At 41.7% G+C, this 14,580-nt stretch overlaps 1 protein-coding gene across 2 annotated transcripts in view; it reads right to left on the bottom strand.

The window, feature by feature from the left end:
- The window catches only part of TASP1 (taspase 1), a 499,277-nt gene that overhangs the window by 14,136 nt on the left and 470,561 nt on the right, over positions 1-14,580 (bottom strand). For both annotated transcript variants that reach the window (XM_082249835.1, XM_082249834.1), the window contains exons 12-13: positions 8,351-8,461; positions 8,146-8,219 (exon numbers count right to left, since the gene is read on the bottom strand). In XM_082249835.1, coding sequence (XP_082105961.1) covers positions 8,146-8,219; positions 8,351-8,461 — 185 coding nt within the window. The remainder of the gene's footprint in view (positions 1-8,145; positions 8,220-8,350; positions 8,462-14,580) is intronic.

Here is a 14,580-nt window from a genome sequence, read left to right as displayed (position 1 = left end):
GGAGACCACGGCCATATCAGCCCCCGCACCATCACCCTCTGAACCAGAGGAAATTGAAGCTCTGGACCTTTTTGTGGATTGAGCAGCCACCAACATTTGCACCTGGGCAGCAAGATTAGCCACAATCACAGCCAAATCCCCCCCTGGGGGGGAAACAGCAGTCCCCTGGCTACCCACCAATGTGGCAGGAAATTTGCCCTCCTGAGAATCCATTGCCCCAAAAAAATATGCTGGCAAAGAAAGGGTTAACTGCCCCTTTAACAAGCGCGGCGAGCGCAGCCCACCGCCACACACACAAGCATAATGAGACCCCCACAGGGATAACACAGAACACAGGCAATGGATATAGGAAGACAGAAAGGTTAAAACCTGAGGAGACCCCTGCTGTAGCTGCCGCCTCGATCGGTGCACATCAGGAAAGAGGAAGTGATGCAATCAGGGCGCTCTGTTAAAGCCTATGGAAGGCTACAAGAAAATGGCCGCCCGCAGTGAAAACATGCGGCTGGGGCGAGTGCAGGCAAAATGGCGCCGTTTGGCGGCGAAAACGCCGCTCCCCCGCTCTGTGATGTACTACAAAACACCACCCATGTAAAAAACATGGCGGATCGCTGCAGCGACCGCTGTATAGTGCCCCAACATGACCAAAAGCATGCCCCACAGCACACAACCCTTCACACAGTACACAGGCAGACACACAGTGCCACACAGCCCCCCCCCCCCTGCAGCCCACAGCGTGCAGGCAGAATGACAGGGAGCCAAACAATGTGAACAGAGGCAGGTTACACAGTCCCAGACTGACACCCCCCCGACAGACAGGTCCCCACATAAGTACACTTACCTCCTAATGGCGTGGGGAACCCGCACAGGCGAACAAACCGCAGCACATGAGGCAGGGAGAGTCGCATCCAGGACGCACTAAACCGGGGTTAAGAAACCGCACAGCGTCCAGTGAGGTAGCCACCTCACCAAGCATCCCTGCACCGAACAGGGATGGGTCGTTCACTGTGCCAGGAGCGATACCTGGCTGAACGCTCGATGGCAGGCCGGGAAGCCACTGACCCACAACCTGCGACCAGGGGGATCAGCCCGAGACCCAGCCCGCACGAATCCTCTTCATCAGAAGAACTAACTAACGCTGAAAAAATAACAGCTAAGTAAAGCAAGAGAAAAAACTCAAAGAAAATCAAAAGAGAAAAGAAAAGCTGAGACAAAAAATGCCCCAGCATAGAGACATCCAGCTACTCCTGACAAGCTAGACATTGAAACTGAAGTATGGATACAGGAAGTAGGAGGGTATTGACTGAGGGGACCACCCCCTGGGGGTGGGATATGTTAAAAGCCTTTATATTAACATATTCTGTTGCCTAGCTACTCCTTCGGAGCAAAGTCTAATACCCCATTGTGACGAATATGAAGATGGCGGCGACTGTCGGAGGACGTAAGAGAAATTGCTGTTCAGACACTCTCTATCCAATCTGACAGAGTTTAAGCTATTTTGCAAAGAAGAATGGGCAAACATTTCACTCTCTAGATGTGCAAAGCTGGTAGAGACATCCCCAAAAGACTTGCAGCTGTAATTGCAGTAAAAGGTGGTTCTACAAAGTATTGACTCAGGGTGGCTGAATGCAAATGCACGCCACACTTTTCAGATATTTATTTGTGGAAAATTCTGAAAACCATTTATAATTTTCCTTCCACTTCACAATTATGTGCCACTTTGTGTTGGTCTATCACATAAAATCCCAAAAAATACATTTACGTTTTTGGTGTAACATGACAAAATGTGGAACATTTTAAGGGGTGGGAAAACTTTTTCAAGTCACTGTATATTTTACTGTTCTGAAACACCTTGTGTAGCTTTAAGGACCCTCCTTGGCAGCACCCAGCTCTTTATACCCTTTTTCAACAGAAGCGTGCAAAAGCTGCTAAATTCAGGGTTTGTGGACCTCCTGCTACTTTTCCTGAACCTGGCTCAAACAAGACCTGGGCAGATTCATTCATCCCTACTCACAGGTTTGCTGTGGTGTTATTAGATCATGTGGATATACAGTGAGGGGTACTGGGCAGAAAGGCAATGTCTACTCTATATCTCCATGCTACAGATTTTTTAGTGTTGAAAATTCCCCATCAAATGATGTTAAAACAACAACCCAAATCACTGAGTGTTATTTTGCAAACTCTTGTTACTCAGTGATGTTATGGTTGTACTCGGCTGTGGGCCACAAATGAAAAATGTGGTTCTTAGGGATTTCCAAAGAAACCACACAAGTCAGAGACATGACTAGACTATGACAGGGAACAAGGCTTCATTGCTATAAGCATGCTCTCTAAGTGCTCTGTAGATGGGATTACTGGCTATAATAGGATGTGGTTTACCTCCATCTCCATTATGTTTTATGAAAATGGATAAAATAATAATTAAGGTTTTAATTTAACATTTACAAAAAACCCTAATATGTGAGATTAAAGTTTTATGATAGCAGCTTTGGTGTATTGCCAAGCCTAAGTATGTATAGGCAGAAATAAAATTGCTTAGCTGATCCACTCTGCTCGGCATGATTGTCTAATTATGTCTGGCTACAATGCAATGTCAAATGATAAAAGGAACATAAAGAAAAAAAGGAACCCAGGGAAAACCCTAAAACCAAAGATCAGACACAGTATATGAATACCAAAAATAAAATCAAAATAATTAAATCTGGAAAAAAAAAATATCTTTTTATGCTCAACAGAGTTACTTTCAAGGGAAAATGGTGGAGGAAATTAAAATTCTGGGGTCCCCATTCAATAATTTTCGTCTTTACACCCCTGTCTTGGCATCCTCCTGATATCATCTGATCACTGGACAACTCATCAGTAGTGGGATTATCTATTGACCCCTTGTCCATTAAGAAGGAAGGTGACACGGAAAACTAATACAAAATAGGGCAGGTCAAAAAAGTACGGCAGGGATGCCCAGATTAGAAGGCTGGCTGAAGAGAATCACCAATCTTTTGGTACAGTTTACAAGTGTGTTTTACAGCTTTGTACTGAGGTATATGTATATATGTGGTTCCCTTGAATGGCCACATAAAATAACTACAGTAAAAAAAAAAAAAAAAAACAGTTCTACAACTCTTTTAGGGTCCATTCACACCAGATGTGATGGCATGCTATGATCAAAGCATGCCAGCACATATACATTGTATATGCAATGTATTTCAATAGGAGCAGTTCACACCAGTGTGTTAAGCTGATTGGTACTGCCCTCATAAAATGTAGAACATGCCTCACTTTTTGCAGTGTGTGTGTATACATGTGTAAGCGCACTACAACGCAGTATACGAATGCATGGAGCTTTGAGGAGGCCATACATGGATCAAAATTAGTCTGGTTCAGCAAAGACCAGCTACATTTCAAACCAGGTATGGGCAGGCTGGTTGTACAGAAGTCGATACAACCAGCCTGTTGGCTTATTCCAGAATGATAAGTGGCACCGGCTATAGCCAGCAACATTAGTCAGTGTGTGACAATGACTGGGAAGTCTCCCCCCCCCCCCCCCCTGTTGTCAGAACACAATAGCACAGCAGGAGCATGGAAATTGGATATTCTTTTTTTTTTTTTTTTTTTTTTTTGTTTAACCCACTGGTTAAATGGAAAAAAAAATATTTTTTTTTCAGCTAGAGCAGCTAGACCCTTGCTCAGAGCTTCTTAACCAGGGTTCCTCCAGAAGTTGCTAGAGGTTTCCTGAAGAGTAACCACTGACACCAATGATCCTTTTAGCTATCTGTATAGCTATTCTTCTAAATTACAACAAATGTAAGGCGCATTCTTCCCATTGACCATCACACTAATGTACTGTGAGCTGTATATATATTATTAGCAGGGTTTCCCTGAAGACAAAAAGTTATTTCAAGGGTTCCACCATGTTGAAAATATTGAGAAAGGCTGCCCTTGCTTATGATCTGCTTGCATATAGTCTGTTGCATTCTAACCTGCTTGGGTTTCTCAGCACTACATTAAATCTTTCCAAGTGCAAAGAGTTTTGCAGCCCACAGTCAGTTGATGAACGATGTAGATTCTAAGTGAAAATCGCATTTTATGACTTTGTAATGTAAACACATACATTTTCATATAGGTAATCAGTTTAAAGAAGACATTTTATTAATCTGTTATAGGACATTGTCTAATATGTATTGTCTGCCCTTGCAAATTTATCCTCCCTCCAGTCGCCTACTACACTGCAATGCACACACTAATTTAGCCATTAGAGGTCATCCACATTGTGGAATACTGAGAACCCAGCACAACGCCAAATTGAAACTCAAATGAAAGCGGAGTTCCGGCCATGAAATTTGTTTTTCAATAAAAATAACTGGGGGACAGTCAGGGCTAGTACATTCCACAATGGATAGCCTCTGTACTGTTCCGGTTCGCACTTACCTGCAAGAAGAAATACTTACTTATAAAATTTCTTCTGCAGCGCTGCCATCTAGGATGTGGGCAGCTGAAGCCAGCACGTCCTCTTCTGCGTCCTCTTCCGTGTCCTCTTCTCCCAGAATGCGCCTGCACCGGCCCCGCTTGTCACTTCCGGTGCGTGCGCGTCATCCCTCCACAGCTTCTGGGCATGCCCAGAAGCTATTTAGCAGGGAATGAGGCGCCGCACCGGAAGTGACGAGCAGGGCCGGTGCAGGCGCATTGATTCCTGGGAGCGATGACGTTCAGCTCCCAGGAATTAGTGCAAAGGGGAAGTGACGGCGCGGGCCGCGGCCGCAGAGGGAGGAAGTGGAAGAAAGGTGAGTATATTTTTCTTCAATAACAAGGTAAGTAAACAAAAAAAAAATCGTAACTATCCATTTCTTGTTCAGTGACCAATAACAAGCGGATGGATCAAAATCGATTATGCCCATTTTGTGGCCGGAACTCCACTTTAAGGACTATATGTGTGTGACCTGGGCAGTCTGGGGGAACAAATGCTGCTTTGCACAGCATTAAAATATTATACATTAACTCCAATATCTCTAAGGACAACAATGAAAGTTCCCGATAATATCCAAAACTACAAAAATAAACATTTTTGGCTTTAGATGTACTTTAATATCCTACACAGTATATAAAATGGCATTACTTAGTATCAAACCGACTTATGAAACATGAAAAACACAGACATTCTTTGTGGAACAACATTAGAGCCGAAAAATATAACCGCTGGAATCAAATGAACTTGAGCGCTATTTTATTCCCCCCCAAAAAAAAAACACAACAGTAAATCTACTTAGATTAGATATAAAAGCCAGCTATCTGCAATATTGTAAAGTGTGAAATTCATCGCCTACAGCATCTGTTCCTAATCCTTATTTTACCATTTAAAAGATATGCAATGTTTTGAATGTGAAGCAAGCATTTCATTTGGCCAAGACCAGCTAAGGGGTTTCTGGGAGTGCATGAACTAAAGTCAGATATCAGGAATGACTATGTTGGAAGGCTCATGCTTTGAATGTGGTTAGCCTTTTACTCTTTGAGGGTAACATATACGTAGGTCATGCTGGATCTGAACGGTACCATTCTTATGGAATGCATTTAGCCTCTTATCACACTCACGTCTCATAGCCAAGTTCAATAAGTGAACTGCAAATGCTATCTAGTAATAACTGCAATTAGTTCAGAGCCAGGAAATCCACTAAATTTTGTTTTATATAAGCCCCTCCGAAACATATTCAGTAGACTTTCAGGGCTAGTTTCCACTAGTGCGACTTGCTGTGCGACTTGACACATGTCAAGTCGCACAGCAAGTCAAAAGCCATTCGTTTCAATGGGGCCCGTTTTCACTGCCGCGACTTCAGTTGCGGCGACTTCAAAAGTAGTTTGTGCACTACTTTTGAGCCGACTTCAGTGCGACTTCCCTCTATAATGAGGGACAAGTCGCACTGAAAGCCGCAGTTTACTTTCACTACTAAGTCGCGCTAGAAGCAGCACGACTTCGTAGCCGCGGTAGTGGAAACGGAGACTCAAGGTTTCTAGGCTGAGCAGCAGCTTCTTGTTAAATGATTGTCGACTGCACAACCTGCACAATGTAAATGGTTTGGGCAATTTACTGCTGGACCTAGGTAGCTCTTGGCCTTCACCTTTAAAAGCTCCTCTCTGAAGATGAGGAAACCATTGAAGTGACACTAAACAATGTTCTTATTCTCTAAAAATAATCCATACAAATTGACTACTTAATGGCCCTGTGATCTATTTTTCATGAAATATTTTCTTACTATTTTTCCTGTCTCCTTGTAGCACCCTGCATAAGCTCTCGGAACTCTCCTCTTTTCCCTCATTTACTTTTCTTTGAAATTTGCTCTGCATGCTAGTTGTGGTCATGTACACTGCTCTATGCACACAACAAACCCCATTGTCCACAGTCTATCTCTGGAGCAGGTAAGAGAGGGTGGCTACTTTCCTACTTACAGTTGGATAATGGAGAACAAATGTAGCCACCCTCTAACAGGAAGTCCGATCACAGCAACAAAAAAACAAAACAAAAAGAATTTGGAGATTTGGAGCAGACTGAGAGCAATAGAAGGTACTATTTTGAATTAAGATTACAGGCTTGAACAGAATGTTTTTTTTTTGTTTTGTTTTTTTAAAACAGAGCTTAGTGTCACTTTGAGTCTAACAATTTAGAGAATAAAGAACACTGCAAAAACATGTGCAGTACAGGGCTGTTATCTCCCATGTGGAAGCACTGCCTCTTGAAATCCACTATAGCCTGTGTCCTTATGCTTTTATAGGAGTCGGAGAATTCATCAATCGAGATGTGAAAACATTGGTATTGGCACAAAAGGAAGGGTTTGGGACCCACTAAATCTGCTGATGGACAGATAAAAGACAAAAAAGGACATAATCTCTACATGTAATGTAAAGTCCATAAATGTGTCCAAAGGAGAATGTCCATAGTAAGCAAAGTCCATGCACAGCTCACTTGGGAGGCAGCTCTGTATACATTAGGGGCATCCGTTCACTTCCGGGAAGTGACGTCAGAAGAAGGCACCCGTGCGTTCCACGGCCAGAGTAAGTGCTGCAAACCACTGGCAGTGTCCCCAGAAGCCATGACCGCTAGAACTCTCACTCAATTGATGGGGATGATTTTTCACTATGCCTACCATGGTTTTCTGCCCTGCTGTTTCCTATGTTTGTGAGTACCATCACTTATGTTTTTATTAATAAAGCCCTTCATGCTGCACTTAGTTGGGCGCCTATGCTCTCTCCCTATCAATCAAGATGTAACATCCCACCCACTGTTATTTTTTAGTTACTGGGCATGGAGGAGGAGGGAGGGACTGGGCTGTCATTTAGGATATGTATACATGCCCAAATGTGTAATGTCAATACCATGTGAATTTACTAGCTCAGCTAAAACCAGGAAATTTCCTCTCCAGCAATAAAGACCAAACTGAGCATGTGCAGCTGAACTACACTTACTGTGCTAATCTTGACTTGTCCAGAGTTACCGTGCAGGAGGGGGAGGATCTGTGCATACAGGATCACACAGCCTTTCTAATACAATGCAGATGATTAATCACTTAAGTTACACAGTGAGTATAACAAGCATGCTATTCTGCATCTACAGACAGATTTTACGGTTGTGGGTTTAGTAACACGTTACCAAATAAAAGCTTTTACAAATTTTAAGTGATTGGGTTTGTATCTACTTTAAAGCAGCAGAGACAGTAGGTTGTATTCTCGGAGTTAGCTCATATGAAGAATATCCATACTTAAAAGAGATAGAATGTAGCTATAATCCTGCTTAGGTGTTTGAAAGCAGCATATCAAATATTCCGATCCTCTATTGGACTGTACAGTCCACAAGGTCCACATTAAAAAGTTTTCAAAGTGTACTTCATGCATGCACTGCTTTTGTCCTGAAACTGCTATGAGCTTAAGTACGCATGACTTAAGTTCATCTGTTAAGATTTTACTACTTTGTCCCTGTTAAGGATGTTTTACCACAAATGCCTGTCACTAAAACAGAAAGTGAAGGAAAGTATTTCCAATAAGAAAACTTACAGCAATAAAACCAGACACAGGGGTTCCAACCCTTCCTACTATTACAAATAGATTAATAAAATAAAGATTTTCGAGTTTGAGATGAACCTTATAGATACACAAGACCATACAAACCTTAGCTTTGCCATCCTGAGCGGACATATATCCAACACACATACTCTCTGTTGTATGACTCCACAGGAACTCCACTACAAAGGACAACCAAGAATTAGAACATGCATGGTTCCTAAAACAACCAACAGTATCAAGAAATACAGTTGATGAAAGCTCAACATAATTGGACTACAAAACAGAAGTGCATGAAAGCAAAGTATTTTACCCAGCAGAGCCTGTTTATCCCCTGTGGAGTCTATCTTTGAGGAACACCTGCATGACCGAAGCACAATTACGCCACCTAGGATGCTGTCTTCATTAGCCAGAAAAGGAGAGCCTAGAAGAAATCCATTCAGTTTGGTAAAATATAATATCATCAACAAAAAAGTGCAAAACTAATCAAAGCAGTGAAATTTTACAAAACATTCACAAAAAATGTCATAACCTTTTTCAAAAGCAACAATGTACAGGAAATTCCTAGTGTATAGCGTAGCTACCTAAAGCTGGATACCCACTATACAATTTTCTTCAAAAGTTTTCCTTTAGATTTAACAAAACCATATAATATGGAGGTCAAACCTAAACACTTTGTAAACAATTAACAGGCCCTTACGCTACATAGTTGAAGGTAAATCTAAAGCAAATCGAACAGCAAAAGTTTTATAGTGTGTATTCAGCTTTACAGTTCTACAGACATACTCCAAAAGACCTGTAAAGCTGCAGGTAACTGCGCTCTTCAGCATTAGTGTGTAAACATAACCTCTGTCATGGGTACAGTACTAATTGCAAAATCTGGGCCCACAATAGACACTTGTCACATGTATAAAGGGTAACTCAGCAAACAAAGAAAAAACAATACAGCGTATACAACTGCGACACAAATCATATTGTGATTGAATGTTATTAAAAATGACCTTTCCTTTTTAATCTGCAGCTGTTGTAATTTTCTGAAAATGCAATGCAATATGGCTACCTGGAGGTGTTCTGTACACAGAATGTGTACTGACCACACCCCAGAAACATAATTTCCTGCTTCTGTGATTGGCTCACCAATTTTCCCAGAAGTCTGCCTAAGATACAAGTCAGATTTCTGGCATCCCCTGCAACAAAAATGTAATTTTTGGCGAGATACTCCCAACAGGAACACGTCTAAAAGGGACGCAGGCCCAGCAGACTTCCTCATTAGAGCCCTGCAGCGGTCACAGCTAATAGATAATTATGAAACCACTCCTATTAGACCCACTCAGCACAGAGGAACAAACAGTGATTTCTTCAGAATAACAAAAGGTAGGAATCTGCAACAAAGCCCGATAAAATCCCTGCAACATACAGAGATCACCCAGAGGGGAATGTTTTTTTTCTCAACAAAAGTGGAGTTACGCTTTAAGTCTGCCAAGTTACATAAAAAAAAAAAAAAAGAGTGCAGGAGTGAGTCCTGCATTCGGTAAAAAAATAAAATAAAAAAAGATATACCTCTAACCTCCCATCACCCTCACTAAGAGTTTTGTTAATATTTGGCAGCCTATTGCAGATTATTTTAGTCTTTGCATTATCTCCAGGTCCTGCATACTGGCATTTGATATACAGAGCACTGATGACAATCTTTAGAGAATCTATCCCTTTAGTAAAACAAAAGATGCTGACAAGTATGAAGAGCTGCACAAACCTGCAGCAACTCTCAGTTCCTCCAGCTTCATCTGAAGACTGACTGTTCTGACAGGCAAGATTTGCTCACCCCCTTCCTGCCTATGGCTCAAATCTACCCACAATTGGTGCAGACCATGATAGTGGCCAAAAATACTGTAGGAATCTAGGAAGGTGTAAAATCAGGGCTTTCAGGTGAACAAGGGGGGGGGGGGGGGGTGTTTGAGGGGTGAAGTTTGCCTTCTCCCTCACACCTCCTACATATTCTGGCCAGTGAGGTTGCCTATAAGACTGATGGGTCAAAAACAGTGTATGGTGCTGGGGCTCAGTGGCAAGCTCCATCAGTAGTGCCTGCAAGTGTAAAGCTAGATACACACTATACAACTTGTGTTATTCGATTTCCTTTAGCTTTATCCTTACTATGTAGTACAAGGGCCTGCCTGACTGCATACAAATTGAAAGTGTTTAGGTTTGACCTCATATTATATGCTTTTGGTAAATCTAAAGGAAAAAAATCTAAAGACAATTGTATAGTGTGTATCCAGCTTAAGAGTTTTACCTGTCGGAACAGCTTGAAATTCAACTGTGGCAGTGAGGTTTGGGAGGCTCCAACGGTGAAGTCAATATGTCCATCACTTGATAATGCTCGGGCTAAGCAATTGGCTGCTAGACCTGAGCACTGTCACAAGGGTGGAGGTCACATGCTCCCCTATAGAAGGCGCATGGGTATAGTCACAAGCTGAGGTGGTGGAAGGAGCAGTGGGGGAGTGCTAGTAAGGTATCAGTGAGGCTCCTATACACATCCGTAAGTGACAATGTCTCTTAACCACTTAAGGACCAAGCCTATTTCTGACACATGTTGTTTACAAGTTAAAAACTGTATTTTTTGCTAAAAATATACTTAGAACCCCCAAACTGTATATATATTTTTAGCAAAGACTCTGGAGAATAAAATGGCGGTCCTTGAAATATTTTTTGTCACGCGGTATTTGCGCAGCGGTCTTTCAAATGCAATTTTTTTGGAAAAAAATACACTTCACTGAATTTAAAATAAACTAATCAGTAAAGTTAGCCCAATTTTTATCAATAATATGAAAGATGATGTCACCCTGAGTAAATAGATACCCAATATGTTGCGGTTTAAAATTGCGCAAATTCGTGGAATGGCAACAAACTACAGTACTTGAAAATCTTCATAGTTGGTGCTTTAAATCATTTTAACAGTTACCAGTTTAGATTTACAGAGGAGGTCTTTTGCTAGAGTTATTGCTTTCCCACTGATGATTGCGGAAATACCTTACATGTGTGATTTGAAAACCGTTTACATTTGCGGGCACGACTTACGTATGCGTTTTCTTTGATGCGAGAACACACGGGGACAGGGGCGCTTTACATTTTTTTTTTTATTTATATAAATTTTTTTTAACAATGTTCCTTAAAAAAAATAAAAATCTGATCACTTTTCTTGCCATCACAAGGAATGTAAAAATCCCTTCTGACAGTAATAGGCAGCGACAGGTACTCTTTATGAAGGGATCTGGGGTCTAAAAGACCCCAAACCTCTCCAATGCACTTCAAAATATTCAAATGGTATTTTTGAATACTGTCAGTTTTGTTAAATCAGCGCCGTTAGCAGCCGAGTAAACCGGAAGTGACGTTGTGACGTCACTTACAGGTGACTTGACCTGATTGAAGTGGAATCCGGCTTCTTTCGGGACGTTAACCAGCTGATTGCTCGGGTCTCCCAGTGGGACGGGAGACCCGGGCAGAGCGGCGGAAGGCGGCAGGAGTGGGGGGGGGGGGGTGCCCTCCTGCTCCCTAGAATAACAGCGGAGCGGCTGCTGATCGACATGGGTTGTTATCACCAGAAACTTGACCGCCGGCTCTAAAAAACGGTACCCAGGCATCACCCCCCGTACAACCACTTCTTCAAGCCATTATATAGGTACGTCGGTTTGCAGGAAGTGGTTAATCATATGCACGCATGAGATTTAAGGAAATCAAGTCATAAGAAGAGTGTAGGGCTTCTATCTTAAAAGATTTTAGCTGTCTGGCTGGCATGCAGATTGAATGACTTGAGAATATTTTCAACCACTGAATTGGAACAGTCATGCATAAGGTCTGGTTCACACCAGACGCAGTCTGATGCATTTTTACTCTGCATCAAAGATACACAGTGTTTTCCATGTATTCCAATGGTCCTAGTTCACACTAGTGTAGTGCATTCCAGTGCAGTGAATAAAATTAGAACATGCCACATTTTTTATGCATGGAATGCATCTGGAATGTGGCAAAATGCATGAAACATGCACAAGAATGAATACGACCTAAAAAGTAGGAAAAACGCATAAAAAAAAAAGTGCATGCAGAAATGCAGCTGGAATGAAGACATTGTGGTGTGAACTGGCCCTAAGACCTGTTTCACACAGCTTGTATAAGAACAGTGTGAACAGCAAGCTTTTACAAAGCATTTGCAGAGGTTTCAGCAAGCCTTGTTGAAGCGTTTAAAGTACTATTCAGCTCCAGTTTGTAAATGTTGAACACAGACCCTAATCGGAGTGCTGATTGCCACTTTAAACAAACTGCTAGCAGGCTTCTGCACAACTTGAAGCTTGTAGATATCCTGTTGAAGTCTGCTAGCACTTTGTTAAAAGTGACAATGAGCACTCCCCATTAGGATCTGTGTTCAACATTTTCAAACAGGAGCTGAAGGGCACATAAAGGCTTAGAGAAAGCAGCTTGAAGTTTGTCAAAAGCTTTGCAAAAGCTTGCTGAATGCTCTATAAAAGCTTGCTGTTCACACTGCTCTTATAAAAGCTGAAGCCTGTGTGAAACAGACCTAACTTTGGACTTTACTTGCTGAATGCTTGAGGCCTGCAATTCAGAAAGTACTGAAGCCAGAGCAACCATTACTTTTAGTCAGAAAATGTCAGCCTATCTATTTTTCTTATGACAATTTTCTTAAAGCCTCTTGAAGAAAAGTCCATCATTTAAAACTCCCTGATTTCAACAGAGGGGATGATTATCAAAGGGTTAAAACTCAGGTTCTCATGCAATTCAAATATTTAAGTGTAGTCTAGGCCCTAGAAGCGTTCTTTATAGCGATACGTTTTCTGATTTTAGAATTTTGCTCTCAACAGGGTACTGGTGGAGTCAGTTAAAAGTCATTTTCTTAAACTGGGCCAGCTGTGTATCATGTAGAGGGAGAAAGCAGAAAAGTGCCTCCGCCAAGAATCAAAGGAATGATTGGGCTAGCTGCAATTTAGTAAATAAAATTCCCAGAAATATGGACTAATGCATAGAACATTCAGGGGCCTTGCAGTTCATGTGAAATAAGAGATGAGGGCAAATGATGAATGGGACTGTTGCATGATGTGGATAGTATTAATCCGGGCACAAAGACATCACTATTCTCCATGCGTTGAATTGTACAGCAGGTGATTATACTGACAAATATATTTGGTGCATTGTTCCTTACAAAGCTCGTCATAGCAGGAATCAAGATCAAAGAAGTTATGTTGTGAATTTAACCCCGGCTCACAGAAAGAGAAGTAAATGTGACAGTGCTATGCGCCTCCTTTGGAGAAGATGATCTACTTGCCAAGATAAAATAAAAAGGAACTTTTAAGATGAACAGAATAACTGAACTGGAGGTCATACGAGATTTAGGAAGAGTATGTAAACTTTATCAAGAACAGCAATGAGTAGGGAAGACAGAAAAAATGTAATAAAAAAACAGGAATTTTACTTGCCTGTAAAATCCTTTTCTTGGAGCACAGTACAGGACACAGGCCTCTATTAACCGCTTCTCATCTGACCAAAGTACAAAAATGGCTGAAAGGGAAGACACCTGAACATCCACATGGTATACTTCTCAAATGTGAAAACAAAACCCCAACAGATGCCGGTTGCTGAAAACCCCAAAATTTCAACTAAATAAGTTAAGCGAGGCTTAACAGGGAAAGGATAATTCCTATCCTTCAAGGCTTAAGACATAGTCATAACCTGCCTAATTCCACCTAAAAGGTGGACGAGGATACAGGACCTTCTTTGCAAGAGATTTTGGGCTAGGGTTGCCACTTCATCCCTTTAAACCAGGGCACACATTATTTACACATGTTCTGTGGCTGATTAAGGTGGTAATTAAACTCACTCAGTGCCTTATGTGCATTATATTAGCCTCAGAACCTGTGTAATTAATATGTGTAGGGATGAGGTGGCAACCATACAGTGCCTTGCGAAAATATTCGCCCCCCTTGAACTTTTCGACCTTTTGCCACATTTCAGGCAAAAGGTCATGACACAATCATGAAGTGGAACAAATTTTATTGGATATTTCAAACTTTGTTAACAAATAAAAAACTGAAAAATTGAGCGTGCAAAATTATTCAGCCCCTTTACTTTCAGTGCGCAAACTCTCTCCAGAAGTTCAGTGAGGATCTCTGAATGATCCAATGTTGACCTAAATGACTAAAGATGATAAATAGAATCCACCTGTGTGTAATCAAGTCTCCGTATAAATGCACCTGCACTGTGATAGTCTCAGAGGTCAGTTTAAAGCGCAGAGAGCATCATGAAGAACAAGGAACACACCAGGCAGGTCCAAGATACTGTTGTGGAGAAGTTTAAAGCCGGATTTGGATACAAAAAGATTTCCCAAGCTTTAAACATCCCAAAGAGCACTGTGCAAGCGATAATATTGAAATGGAAGGAGTATCAGACCACTGCAAATCTACAAAGACCTGGCCGTCCCTCTAAACTTTCAGCTCATACAAGGAGAAGACTGATCGGAGATGCAGCCAAGAGGCCCAT

The sequence above is a fragment of the Pelophylax lessonae genome, assembly GCF_965119305.1.
Source record: "Pelophylax lessonae genome assembly, chromosome: 3".
Taxonomy (NCBI): Eukaryota; Metazoa; Chordata; class Amphibia; order Anura; family Ranidae; genus Pelophylax; species Pelophylax lessonae.
The sequence above is the reverse complement of the archived record's forward strand: the minus strand, read 5'-3'. Positions and strand labels throughout refer to the sequence as shown.